The sequence below is a fragment of the Neolamprologus brichardi genome, chromosome 18 (genome assembly GCF_056152115.1).
Source record: "Neolamprologus brichardi isolate AB-2024 chromosome 18, ASM5615211v1, whole genome shotgun sequence".
Taxonomy (NCBI): domain Eukaryota; kingdom Metazoa; phylum Chordata; class Actinopteri; order Cichliformes; family Cichlidae; genus Neolamprologus; species Neolamprologus brichardi.
Window position 1 is genome coordinate 18581927 of NC_142121.1, and position 14660 is coordinate 18596586.

General features: G+C 39.1%; 2 protein-coding genes across 2 annotated transcripts; one reads left to right on the forward strand and one right to left on the reverse strand.

Moving 5' to 3' along the window:
• Positions 1 to 2054: 2054 nt before the first annotated feature.
• higd1a (HIG1 hypoxia inducible domain family, member 1A) lies at positions 2055 to 6164 on the reverse strand. The gene is made up of 4 exons (XM_006792091.3): positions 6000 to 6164; positions 3779 to 3853; positions 3500 to 3634; positions 2055 to 3365 (listed from the first exon to the last, which is right to left on the reverse strand). The coding sequence occupies exons 2-4, from the start codon at positions 3846 to 3848 to the stop codon at positions 3289 to 3291; spliced, it is 282 nt and encodes a 93-aa protein (XP_006792154.1). The 5' UTR covers positions 3849 to 3853; positions 6000 to 6164; the 3' UTR covers positions 2055 to 3288.
• A 5094-nt stretch (positions 6165 to 11258) lies between these two features.
• Positions 11259 to 13105, forward strand: LOC148097723 (5-beta-cholestane-3-alpha,7-alpha-diol 12-alpha-hydroxylase-like). The gene has a single exon (XM_087832209.1). The coding sequence runs from the start codon at positions 11270 to 11272 to the stop codon at positions 12833 to 12835; it is 1566 nt and encodes a 521-aa protein (XP_087688335.1). The 5' UTR covers positions 11259 to 11269; the 3' UTR covers positions 12836 to 13105.
• The last annotated feature ends 1555 nt before the right edge of the window (positions 13106 to 14660 follow it).

Here is a 14660-nt window from a genome sequence, read left to right on the forward strand (position 1 = left end):
ACTACAAAGTATATATATAATATCAAAGTAGCACAAATAACAAAATTAAAATCATTGAAAAAAATTAAAAAGAGAGTTCATTATAATTAAATTACACAAAGGCTACAGAATTACATCTCAAATTCTTTTCCAGTTTCAGTTTACTGTAACGACTTTATAAATGTCTCCTTCGGGTTAATATTAGGCCACTAGTGCCAGTTATTTTAGAGCTCTACTCAATCTACAAAGCTAAATGTTGTGAAAAGCTTCCTCAAATGTTCCAAATGTTCTGGGATGCCCATTTAATAATAAATGGGCTCAGGTGCAAACAATGTGAATGTGGCAAACATCCCTAAATGACTCTCTTAGGCAAGCTTTCTTGTCATTTCTTTAAGTAGTCTTTGGGAAAAGGTCTCCAGGCTTCTTCTTCACAACCCTTGTGAATGTTGGCTGGCTTTTGCTCCGTTTTCTTGCATTGCTTCATTAGTGTTGAGCACCGCCCTCTGGGGAGGCCAATCCATGACTGAGAGTGTTCTTGGTCTGCTGTTTGTTCCCTAACAGCAGCTTGCCCACCAAGAGAGCAGGGAACTACCAATCACCAAGAGAATTGGACAGCCAGTGAAAAGTTTCATCCAGTGTACAAGATTACCTTTGGATCATCAGCATTTCATAATTTTCCATGGCCTGTCAGCATACAGTATAGCCAGGCACGTTATAGTATTTTTTTAAATTGTTATTATTATCAACATGTTTTGTAAATGTAGCTTTAATAACAGCCAGAGTTGCTCTTGTATGTTTGTATTGCACTACGCTCAATCCTGCTTCATCTCCATAAAACTGATACGTTATTACCATAGCTATGTTATTTTTTTAAGGCGGTGGGGTCATCTGCCCTGGTAGTTAGTTGTGGTTTGCTCCACACAGAAAGCGTTTCATTAATCATTTGCTATCCTTACTGCTGTTTGATATGTCATTTCATAACACCCCCTGGGTTCCTTCTGGTATTAGCGGTAGTTTAGAGTTTTGGGGGGGAAATTGTTGCATACAAAGAACTGATTTTGTCAATTAATAATTATAATGTAGACCTGTAGCTTGCACAAACCCACCCACCTCCCCCATTCGGACATTCCTCATACACCAGTGGGCCTCTGTGGACCACTGCTTTAGGCCGTCATTAGGCAACATCCTGTGTGAATATATGAACGGAGCTGCTATACAAAGCAGTTTTTGTTGAACTGTTAGAGGTAAATGTGATGTGACTTTGCAATTTGAAACAGGTAACACACAAGAACATGTTTATTTAGTTTTTTCCATTTGGAAGATTTCCAGTATTTACATCCAGTCCATGTTTTTAGTAGAGATCATTTGGCAGGGATTCCCAAATGGCAGGGACGTCAAACTCATTTTACATCGTGGGCTGCATACAGCCCACTTTGATGTGAAGTGGGCTGGACCAGTAAACTACATTATAAACATGTAATGTTACAGAAAAGGTTCTGGTAGATTATTGCTCAGACTTTGTTGCAATTATAAATTTATTATATAAACTTTTTATGAACTCATAAAAAATGTTATTGTACTTTGGTATGTTATGGATCACACTAGGTGGTGTGGATCTGTAACAATAGGCAAAGCATTAAAACTTCTGTAGTTCAAAATATATGCACTCCTTGGCATTTTCTAGAATCCCACTGGATAGCTTTGTCCAGATTGGAGCCAGGCTGATTTGGGCCACGGGACCCTAACTCTGTGTCACTTCACATACATTCAGATGTGGAGTCTGTTTGAGGTCACCACTCTACTCTACCACCTTTCTTACTGATGCTGTTTTTGCATAATTTTGTGCAAGATAACTAAATGAAGATAACAGCAGGATCTGTGCATGTTTACGCATGCCATTGATAGGCGTGCTCTTTTCGGTACAGGATGTAACACGATACATGGCACGTGTCAGGTAGAATATCAAGGAAATGCCTGTTTACACACTTTCCAAAGTCACAGTGATAAAGCATTTTTCCCAGCTTAAAATGATGCCAGCCATTCCCTGATAAGAAAGTGAATAGAAACAGCATATGACTGAGCAAAGAAAAGAAGCTTTATTTGGTAGAATTAGAAAGGGTTAGAAGATTACCTGTTAGAAACTGTGTCGTCAGTGAGAAGCTCAAAAAAAAAAAAAAAAGACCCTAACAACAAAAAGCTGCAATGTTATATTGTGGTTCAAACTTGGGGAGAACTTTATGATCACTGTAGAGTCTGTCCTTTCATGCTGCTGAGTTCATTAGTTTACAGTGTTTTGAGCCTTTCCTGTTAACTGTAAATGTTTTAGCTGCTGTAGGTGTACTACACAACCCAGAAGATGGGTGATCAACAACAGTATAATGGCACAAAGACAACATTTAACAGTCAAAACACATCAAGGTACCAAAATCCATACACAAAAAACCTTTAACACTTAAAAAAAAAAAAAAAAAAACTAAAAAAAAAAAAACTAAAATGACATCCTGTACTTGTGTACAACTTAGCTTAGAGAATAACTTCACAAGGCAACTAATTAAACACAAGGCTGCTACACAGTGTATAGATGTTCCACGGAAGCCAGTGCTAAATTGAAGTGAAAATATAAATAAAAGAATTTCACCATTACAATGAAACTGCATAAAAGCTACATAATTAAAGCCTTTTTCTCCACACAGTTTCAACATAATGGCTATATAGATTTTTTCTATAGGATAATATAGCTCAACACCACCAGTATCAGTTATTTTATCACTATCATTATTTTTTACTTTAGGGCTCTGCTCCATGTGACAGTCAAGTGCTGTGAACGGCTTTAAATACTCAAAATGCATTGGGATGCTCATTTAGAAATATATGAGCTCAGGTGCAATCAATTTTAATCTGGCAAACATCCCAGTATTAGTACAGGAAATGAACAGGGATGGTTAGCTGATACGAGACAAAAATAAATATGTAGCATTTGGTGGTTAATTTTTAATCCAGGCCCAACTTAGTAACACACACGTTCAGCAAAGTTTATACATTTTCATTTTGATATTTTGTAGATATTTCACTCACAGCAAGAGCAGATAAACTTTCAGTAATGCCCCCAAACTATCAGGGATAATAACACCAAGAAAAATCTGACGGGATCAGTACAACTCCTACTATGCACAGTGTCATCAAATAGTTTCAACTATTTACAGCAGACATGTGCATATAAAAGTCAGGACATCTGTGAAACAAATCTTGTGCACACCTTAATATGAGGCAATACTAAGGGACATAAAATATGAGTCCAAGAGGCCATGTTCACTTGGGTTGGGTTGCTTTCTGTTCTTGTTCAATAGGCTTTGCAAAGTACTCTCTGTACATGGAGAACAGGACACCTGAAAACAACAACAAAACAAAAGAAGCATGGGAAATGACCCGTGTTTATAGTATTATAATTTCAGGTTCAAACCACAAATCAAAAATAAAGAAGTGGTTGCAGTTTGGCAGTAAGAACTGAAAGATGACTCACCAACAGTCATTGCTCCCACCACAAAGCCTTGGGCAGCTACACGCATGTGAATCAGGTGCACCGACATTTTTGTATCTCCACGACTTTTCATTTTCATCAGCCTGTAGCCAACAATAGCAACAAATCCAGCCATCCCTGCAAAAAGCAAAAGTCATTAAAACAAAAATAAGACAGCAACATATCCCACAAATCCTCTGAAAACTCACTCAAACCCCAAAACTTAAACTTTTGTGTTTGTGAGCACATATTTTATTTGTCCTTGTCATAATATGTACTCACCGACTGGGACAAATGGATTCTCCTTTGCCTTTCGCCAGAATTTGGACTCACTCTCCTCATAAGAAGACATCTCGCCTGAAACAAGAACGAGGTCGACTGAGTTCAAACGTTTGTTGGCCGTGTAGCAGTACAGCATGCAAGCCAAGGGTGTAGATTTGGTTGTGGCATTGGTGGGGACGGATGATTCAACCATCGACCCCTGCCCCGTTTCTTATTTTTTCCTTTTTGTTTTTGCTTCTTAATAAAAGGAGAAATATACTTGCTTACATATGCTATTCTACCTGCTTTTAAACCGTTTAAAATTACAATTCATAGTTTTATATGTGAATTATATAATGTTAAATTACTATTAAACAAATGATTGACTAAGTATTTTAGACTTTAGTTTACTTCAGCCATATTCCATATAAATCAGGTATCATATAAAAATAAAAATAGAGTCATGACAATAAAAGAATATGACTTTAAGGATTTAACAACATTACTTCAGCTATAGTACACCAACATCTCTGACACATTAGCACTAAGGGAACACTGAATGACCTGGTGGGTTTTGTCCATAAAACTACTCGTCTAAGTTTACCACAAAGTAAAAGATCTCTTAGCAACATTATGCAACATTTTAGGCACTATTGCCCCGATCAGATCAGTGAGCTGGGATGTTTTATTTTAAACATGAACTACTGTTACAGCAACAGACATGGACTACATGCCCCACACAACAAACACATGCCTGCTCCTCTCGTTAGCTGAAATGAACTGCTGGCATATTGGTTTTACATCTATACTGTCCAGTCTCTCCTGGTGGACATGGCATCACATTATTCATGGTTACATACAATTTTAGACTGATGTGGGCCAAGCCTAGCACCTACTTGCCAACCTTGAGACCTCAGAATTAGGGAGACATTCAAAGGGGCTGGGCGGGGGGGTATACATGTACATATATATACAAAAAACTTGAATCTTACAGTGTTTATTTATCGGATAAAATAAGTTAAATGTCACCGTTATTATTGTCCGACCGGAAACAGGCCGGGGTGTCCAAATTCAGAGGCTATTAGTTATTTATTATTTAACGTCAATAGTTATTTGACGTTTACACAGCTACATTCTCGCCTGAAAATGTGTTAAAAGTTTATTTTGCGACCATGAAAGAGAAATAAGAGTAATATTAAAACTAAGTAGCTGCAGTACTAGTAGCCATTGTTGGAAACTGGAATTGGCTGGGCCAGTCTGGAATATGGTTTTAGGTTTTGTTGTCCGGGTGGAAAATCGGGAGAAATTGGGGAGAATGGTCGCCCCGGGAGATTTTCGGGAGGGGCACTGAAATTCGGGATTCCCCGGAAAAATCGGGAGGGTTGGCATGTATGTCCTAGCATAGCCTGTAACGTTATTGTGACGGACAGATTTAGTGAGTGAACTTGACTTTAAGTGACTTACAGGTTTCTTTGAAAAATACTTTTTTATATCCAGGTTCTTCCTCTTTGCTGCCATCCTCCTCGCAGCGCAGGTTTGCCGCTGCTGAAACTAAACAGAGCTCCCTGAAAGGCACAGCCAATCACATTGGCCATATTTGTCACATGACGTAGGACTCCAGTAGAGAACGTAATTTAACTCTTTCTGCACCGCTCGCTGAATAAGACGCTGACAGATCGTTTTTTTTCTTACTATCGGGTTTGTTTTTCTTTACTCGAAGAGATCAAATTATTGATGGGGACAATTCAATAATCGCTGGATATTGGTGGGGACACGTCCCCTCCGTCCACGCCAAATCTACGCCCATGATGCAAGCTAATTCAGTGCTGATAGAAACCAATAAAACGCATAGAGAAACATGTCAGGAAGTATCAGGCTGTGCCTCACACAAACATGTTTTCCAAAATCAGGCTTTAAAAGTCGTTCCCACGAAGGAGGTCCGAGAGTCGCTATTAACAGGACATGAAAACTTCAGAGATGACAGATGAAGGGCACGGACTAGACCTATCTTTCACAGACCTAACATTAGACAACTGTGCCTGATATGACGCAACACTTTTAAGTAGTATTATATTTTAATATTATATATTTTGAAAGGGAAGAATTTTTATTCAGCTGCGAGGCCTTTCCGTGTGGTGCGGGAGAAAAATGTGGAAAAGCAACAACTCGAGAGTTAAGATGAGCTACACTTTAAAAAGCACATAAAGACACTTCCACCGAACTGAAGAGGGCTCCCTCTTACCTGCTTTAAGGTGTCGTTAGCTGGAAGCACCAGTGAAAGAATTATCCGCGGAGATCTACGTCTCCTCCGAGCAGCAGCCTGTAGTTATGGAGGAAGTAATAAGCCGGCATCTACGTGATACAGTTTTGCGTGCTACATAACAGTTCCCTCGTACGCATGCCCAACGTCAGCAACCGCTGTGCTGTGTTCACGTTCCAAGAGAATGTAGTAAATACAGGCAACATCTTCAAAAGCCTTGGACCTACAAGCTCAAGAAGGCGGGGAAAGTGGATGAGGTCCTGTTAGCATTTTCACAACATGTGGAACACGACCTAGTGTGACCTAGAGTAATGTGTGTCTACAAAGGATATGCTGGAGCACTCTCTGTATGCGTTAATGTGCTCTGGTTTTGTTTCAGTTTACTATACTGTCATTGCTGTAGGTCAGGGATCAGAATCAGAAAGACTATTTATCCCCAAGGGGCAATTAAGACACAATAGAGCAGCATGACGTTGAAGATAAGGACAGGGCATAAACAGGCAATAGTAGTGAGATAATAAATACACAGAATATACAGTATATATACAGTTTTAAAATGACAGTTTTAAAATTCAGAGTCATGGAGCTCCTCTGTGTTTGAGGGATGTCAAACTCATTTTACATGGTGTGGGACATAAGTGGGCCAGACCATTTAATCCTTGAGATATTTTATTATAAGGCAAAAGAAGTGTTAAAGAATTTCAAGAACCTTTTTGAACAATCTCATACACTTGCACACCTTTGTACATCGAGTTTCTTTTTGGACAATGCTAAGTACACTGAAATACAGGGTAAGTATCTTACAGTTTAAACTGAAATGATAAGTCATTCGATACTAGAAGAACATGTAAGCGCCACACAGCAGTGAACCTGCTGTGAACCACCATGCCACCCTTTATCATTTTTTAATTGTTTTTAAATAAATTATTTATTATTTAATTAGTATTATTATTATAATTTAAATAAAAATAATTGTTTGGTTTTTTTTTGGGGGGGGGGGGGTTAGTAATGTAAAAGTAATCGAAAATCTTGATGAGATTACAAAGAAAATGCTTAAATGAATTCTGAATAAGAGGCTCCATGACTATATAAAGACAAGGACAGCTGGTGCACTCTGGTGGCTCGGCTAACAAGAACTAAAAGTTTAAAGAGAGCGAGAGATGTATAAACATTACATAGAGTAGTAAATTCAATAGCCAATGATAGACATCTGTGCATCATGATGACCCCTCCCACTCAATTTGTTCTCCTGGTCATGTGGGGTTGTAGATTGGCGGAGGTGGGGCTACAAAAGAGCCACGCCTGACACTAATTCACTGAATTGCTGTAAGGAAACGTTTTGTTTCCGAGGTGTCCTAAATGCAACGTGAGTTCGGTAAAACGCATTTGAATAAAAAGTAAAAATGGGGACACATGATGCAAAATAGCTCTCTGCCTGTTGTTTTTTTAAATGTGGGTTATCGGGTTGCATTTTTAACGAAGCGAGAGAACTGTATGGTGTGAACTAATCTCTATTTAACCGAGCGCGGAAGTAGATGTAAGGGAATCCTTTTGCTTCTCGTGTTAATCTCGGGGATGACGTAACTGTGGCCTCAAGTCACGTGCAACGCCTGCAATGTGCTGCACATGCTGTTCCATGATGCTCCTGGAACAAAAAAAAAAAAGGAAAGAAAAAGAACTCAACCTCTCCATCTAATAACAATACACTGAGAACGAGAACTGTGGAGGCTTCACTGTGCCAGAATAAATCACAGTATTTGATTAGAAAATTACTTATTATGATGAATTTAATATCGTCAACTCAATTTATATACTATGATTGGTTTGTTGTTGTATCAAAAAAAAATAGTTGCCTATATTCCTGATGTAAAAGATTTCACTGCACTTTACTTTTTGTAAATGACACCCCAAACAAGCCAGTTATCCGAAGCAGAGGAATAAATTGTTTGTTTCTTAACAATAGTAGTTGGCCGTGCCTCTCCCAAAGCTTCTGCGCTGTGTTCAGCTTTCTTGAGAATGAACATCAAAAGAATCTTTCAAGTCTTAATGAGCCTGTGGTATTTCCTTCATGCAATTATGGTCCAGTTACCACTGATTATATGCCAGAACAGAGTGTACACAGGAGATTAAAGTAAAGATACAAAAGTGGGAGAGCAGCAATCGGCCTTCCAGACAACCTTATGACAGCACAATTAAATAAACATGGTTCATATTTATTCCCATTTCCTTTTAGAGCTTTAGTCCGAAGTGCTTTGTGCTATACAACCCATAAGATTCTCATGATTCTAATGATTTCAAAAAAGATTTATTTTAAGAACAACTGACTAATATACTATTATACTATAACTCTTATCAGTAACCAGGACAAGTCACTGATGCTGTTTAGCACAGACCTAAACCCCGTGATCCAGCTCATTGCAAAGACTCAATACAGATACAGATTTAGAAGCAGACACCAAGCTTTACACAAGGGGGAAACAAGACATCAAATCACAAATCGACCTCACCAGGATCTACTGCAAGGATATCAGGATGTCCTAAAGATATAGTAACTCTGGTAATTGTCAGAAAGCCTTCCTACAGTAGATGGCTACAAGTACCTAGACCACAAGTCAGTGAAAATCACGATGGAGATACTGAGGACGTCAGCTAGATACAAACATCTCCTGAAGGTAAAACGGATGATGTGAAGTCAGCTCAGTGAGCTTAGTCAGCCTTACATATATGGCCTACCAGCCACAGGAGGACATAGATAAAACAGATGTGAAGACATAATGCAAAGTCCAGCACCCTAAGACTATACATTGTTGCAATAAAAAAAGAGACAGGGTAAGGACTAGCAAGGGTGGGATCCACAACGGAGGATGAAATAAGGAGTTCATCAGAGGGATGACAGATGATGATGGGAAGGAATAAAAAATATAGTGGAAAACCAAGTCTCTGGGATATATCACTGGGACGTAGTGGAAGTGGTTGACATAATCGTTTATATTATCTCTAATAAATGAGACAAATGCCAGAACTAAATTTCTCGTGTTGTGTTGTCTCAACCACAAGGGGACCCTGTGCAAAATTTAACTTAAGGGTTTCTTATCAGATCCTGTAACTAATGAATATCTCCACCTCTGTGAGACTCAAAAGCTGAAGTGGGTGACATCAAGAGATCCTCCCAGTGGTTAGAAATGGGTAGCCTGGTGAGTAGCATGGAGGCTACATATCTGATCCATAGAGCAGATAAAACCCAAGCTTCAGGCCCTGCAAAGATCCAGAACATAAGACCAGCAGGGAAGTAGGAAGCAAGCTAGGCAAAACTAAGTTTATGGCATAGTGCAGAGGAAGACCTATTTATGGATTTGAAATCCCAAAGGTACAAACCTCCAACTAATTTTAGATTTCTCTTCTTCTTCTTTTTCTTTTAGTGATCCCTTTGGGGTTGGCCACCGTGGATCATCTGCCTTCATCTTACCCTCTTCTGTCACACCAACCCTCTGCATGTCCTTTATCACTACATCCATGAATCTCTGTGGTCTATTTCTTTTCTTTCTGCTTGGCAGCCCAATATTTAATGTCCTGTGGCCAGTATATCAACTTTTCCTCCTTTGCAACCAATATCACATGAATGCTTTTTTACACACATATCAGAGCACCAAATATGCATTCATCAGGACGTCTCATCTGAAAATCGATATTTCCTAATAATGAATTGGAAAACTGCAAGGGAAGCTTAGTATTAATTCTTTTCTTTTCTTTTCTTTTCAAATTTTGAGAGTTTTGCACATTGGGAATTTCTTCTGAAAAGGGCTTTATCAATGGCCATCCCCAGAATTAATGAATGAATTTAAAATTTCCATCCAAAATTCATCATATGTAAGAATTGGAATTTACATACATTCAACCGATTTTCATCTGGTACTGAGAAACTGCCCTGCTGAGCTATCAGGATTCTATATTGACCTTAAAAAACAGATGGTTGCCAGACCTAAAGGTTTTGTGTTGTTAAGGCAATCCTCAGCTATTTGGGGACGGTGGCTGAGATTTAACCTGTAACTATCTGCACCTCTGGGAAACTGATATCATTCACTTATATCACTTTTATATCTTTGTGATATACAAACTATCAAAGTACAAACACACTTGCACATCTTAGGCTAAGTATCCCTATAATATTCTATTCTTTTGATTATGTTAAAAAAAAATTTCGGTTAAACAGTGTAACACAGAAATGTGCACAGTTGTGTTTAATGGCAGACAGTTAATGTAGTTCACATACAGTTCATATAGGCTACATTAAACAGTTGATATAGCAGCATACCCTGCTTCTAAGCCACATTGTCACTTGTGTTGATGTTTAGTTTAACACCTGTGCTGTTTTCTTTTAAAAAATATAATAAAAATAAAATAAATGGCAAGCTGAAAAACAGTCAAGTACTCAATTATGATGATTCTTTTTATTGTTCGCCATTAAAACAAAAGTCCAGTAGATGGCGCCACATTCCCACTGAGTTCAGTAGATCACCGTGCAATTAAATTAATAGAGTTTAACGTTCAAAGACAAATCTCTAATCATTTATGATCGGTAATGGGTTTCAGGGTCAGTCACACAATGCATGCGAGCTTTCAAATGCAGGCCGAAGTCCGCTTTTTTTCTTTTTTCTTTCGAGTTATCGCGACCATAAAACTAGAACATGTATAATCTCCAGGAAAGTAAACGCGTCCTTCCTACATGTTTCAGCTCAATAGTTTCCCTTTTGGACAAAACAGTTTCTGAGTATTGGCATGTTTTGCTTGCCTTGAGAAATCTGCAGTTTTTCTTTTCTTTCTTTGTTTGGTGCTATGAAACATTGAGTCTGTAATGAAGCTGGCCTCGATACGTCCGATCTTTCGTCGGGGAATAAACGGATGAGAATGGAATGCTGCATGCCAGATGTTAACTGTTTGAACAACTCAGTTCCAGAGAAATTTGACACTTCAAAGACCATTTACAGGTTGTTGATCTTGATTTTAAGGATGTTTGAATATTATCGGATTGCATATCGGTAATTATAAGAAATTAAGATGAAAATTATTCTTCCGCGAAAGTACATTGTTGATTGAACATAATGTGAATTGTTGCTTGTATTCAGGAGACCTTTGCTTTTTTCCAGGACTATTTATAATAATCAGTTCCAGGAAAGCTGACGAACCCGTTGGGCTTGTCAGAGGGGAGGAGCAAAGGTCTGCTCATTAAAAGCAGACCTGAAACTTTCCTTCACATGAATCTGTGCTGGTTAACTGAATCAGTCATGGAGCTGCTGCTGCCGATACTTCTTGGCTTTCTTGCTTGTCTGGTCGGAGGGCTGTACCTTCTCGGAGTGTTCAGACAGCGGCGACCAGGAGAACCCCCCCTCGATAAAGGGCTCATTCCTTGGTTGGGTCATGTCTTAGAGTTTCGCAGGAACACCTTGAAGTTCCTAGAGAGAATGGAGAAGAAGCACGGTGAAATATTTACAGTACAGCTGGGAGGGTTTTATATTACGTTTGTCCAGGACCCTTTTTCATTTGGGGGGTTTGTTAAGGAGAGTCGGGACAAACTGGACTTTCAAAAGTTTGCAGTGCATCTGGTGTACAGAGTGTTTGGATATAAAGCTGTTGAAGGGGAGCACATTGTTCTCCACAATTCCAGCAACAAGCATCTGAAGGGGGAAGGTCTGCAAGTACTGACCCAATCTTTTATGAGTAATTTACAGAACATGATGTTGCACAACATTGGATCAGCTGCAGAGGACAGGACCTGGAAAGAAGATGGACTGTTCAGGTACAGCTACAATGTTGTTTTCAGAGCTGGATATTTGGCCTTGTTTGGCAATGTGCCACCCAAGTCAGAACAAAGTGAGGAGAAAGCCAAAGAGAAAGACAGAGCTGAATCAGAAGCTTTGTTTCAGGAGTTTCGTAAATATGACCAGCTCTTCCCCAGACTGGCGTATGGGGTCCTCCCACCGATGGAAAAGTTGGCTGCAGAGAGGTTGAAGGCATACTTCTGGGATGTTCTGTCAATCCTGAAAATGAAAACCAGGGACAATATCAGTGGCTGGGTGTGGGACATGCAGCAGGTTAAGGAGGAGACAGGAATGGATATGTCAATGATAAACAGATACATGTTTGTGCTTCTTTGGGCCTCTCAGGGCAACACAGGGCCTTCTTCATTCTGGCTGCTCCTCTTCCTCATGAAACACCCAGAAGCCATGAAAGCAGTGAAGGAAGAGGTGGATAAAGTTCTGAAAGAATCTGGACAGGAGGTCCGGCCTGGTGGTCCTATGGTCAACCTGACCCGTGAAATGCTGTTGAAAACACCGATCCTGGACAGTGCTGTCGAAGAGACCCTCCGACTCACTGCTGCACCCCTCCTCACCAGGGCAGTGATAGAGGACATGACCTTCAAGATGGCTGATGGGCGAGAATATTTACTTCGCAAGGGTGACAGAATTGCAATCTTTCCTTTCAGTTCTGTCCAACATGATCCAGAGATCCATCCCGAGCCGCACTCATTCAAATATGACCGCTTCCTGAATCAAGACGGGACCAGGAAAACTGATTTTTACAAAGCAGGAAAGAAGGTAAAATATTACACCATGCCCTGGGGATCTGGGGTCTCCATGTGCCCTGGCCGTTTCTTTGCCACCAATGAGCTGAAACAGTTTGTTTTCCTCATGTTGGTCTATTTTGAGTTTGAGCTGATGAATCCTGATGAGAAGATTCCTGAAATTGACCTCAGTCGATACGGATTTGGAACGATGCAACCTGTCAGAGATGTCCTGTTCAGATTCAGACTCAGATATTAAGCCAATCAGATGAAAACAAAACTGTGATTTTTGTTTTCTTTGGATCAAGATGGTTTGATGAGCACATTATGGAAATTATGGAAGCAGATTTAAATGTAAAGTTTTTGACGTGTTGGTCAACTGTAACAATTCAATATGCAAATGCACTGATATTCTAGACATGTATATGTATATTGAACACATTCTGATCATAACTCTTCATATGTAATTTGCAAATCAGCAATCAGATTAAACACATTAGAAATGATATTGATGGGCATTGTTTAAGATAACAACAATTATGATTATTGGTTATTAATTATTATTGAAATGCCTGTTTACACACTGGTTCCAAATTCACAACGACAAAGCATTTTTCCAGCTTAAAATGTTGGCAGCCATTCCCTGATAAGAACGTGAATAGAAACAGCATATGACTGAGCAAAGAAAAGAAGCTTTATTTGGTAGAATTGGAAAGGGTTAGAAGATTACCTGTTAGAATGTGTGTCATCAGCGAGAAGCTTAAAAAAAGACCCCAACAACAAAAAGCTGCAATGTTATATTGTGGTTCAAACTTGGGGAGAACTTTGTGATCACTGTAGAGTCTGTCCTTTCATGCTGCTGAGTTCATTAGTTTACAGTGTTTTGAGCCTTTCCTGTTAACTGTAAATGTTTTAGCTGCTGTAGGTGTACTACACAACCCAGAAGATGGGTGATCAACAACAGTATAATGGCACAAAGACAACATTTAACAGTCAAAACACATCAAGGTACCAAAATCCATACACAAAAACCTTTTTTCTTTAACACTTAAAAAAAACAACAACTCTCAAATGACATCCTGTACTTGTGTACAACTTAGCTTAGAGAATAACTTCACAAGGCAACTATTTAAACACAAGGCTGCTACACAGTGTATAGATGTTCCACGGAAGCCAGTGCTAAATTGAAGTGAAAAAATAAATAAAAGAACTTCACCATTACAATGAAACTGCATAAAAGCTACAGAATTAAAGCCTTTGTCTCCACACAGTTTCAAAATAATGGCTATATAGATTGTTTTCTCATCAGGACATCTGTGAAACAAATCTTGTGCACACCTTAATACGAGGCAATACAAAGGGACATAAAATATGAGTCCAAGAGGCCATGTTCACTTGGGTTGGGTTACTTTCTGTTCTTGTTCAATAGGCTTTGCAAAGTAATCTCTGTACATGGAGAACAGGACACCTGAAAACAACAACAAAACAAAAGAAGCATGGGAAATGACCCGTGTTTATAGTATTATGATTTCAGGTTCAAACCACAAATCAAAAATAAAGAAGTGGTTGCAGTTTGGCAGTAAGAACTGAAAGATGACTCACCAACAGTCATTGCTCCCACCACAAAGCCTTGGGCAGCTACACGCATGTGAATCAGGTGCACCGACATTTTTGTATCTCCACGACTTTTCATTTTCATCAGCCTGTAGCCAACAATAGCAACAAATCCCTGCAAAAAGCAAAAGTCATTAAAACAAAAATAAGACAGCAACATATCCCCCAAATCCTCTGAAAACTCACTCAATAAACCGCAAAACTTAAACTTTTGTGTTTGTGAGCACATATTTTATTTGTCCTTGTCATAATATGTACTCACCGACTGGGACAAATGGATTCTCTTTTGCCTTTCACCAGAATTTGGACTCACTCTCCTCATAAGAAGACATCTCGCCTGAAACAAGAACGAGGTCGACTGAGTTCAAACGTTTGTTGGCCGTGTAGCAGTACAGCATGCAAGCTAATTCAGTGCTGATAGAAACCAATAAAACGCATAGAGAAACATGTCAGGAAGTATAACAAAGTAT

Excerpts from the sequence above, each read along its gene's own strand:
- higd1a (XM_006792091.3), bottom strand. The coding sequence starts at position 3,848 with ATGTCTTCTTATGAGGAGAGTGAGTCCAAATTCTGGCGAAAGGCAAAG. Across the intron at positions 3,635-3,778 it reads GAATCCATTTGTCCCAGTCG|GGATGGCTGGATTTGTTGCT; the intron begins GTGAGTACATAT and ends TGCTTTTTGCAG. Across the intron at positions 3,366-3,499 it reads GGTGGGAGCAATGACTGTTG|GTGTCCTGTTCTCCATGTAC; the intron begins GTGAGTCATCTT and ends TGTTGTTTTCAG.
- LOC148097723 (XM_087832209.1), top strand. The coding sequence starts at position 11,270 with ATGAATCTGTGCTGGTTAACTGAATCAGTCATGGAGCTGCTGCTGCCG.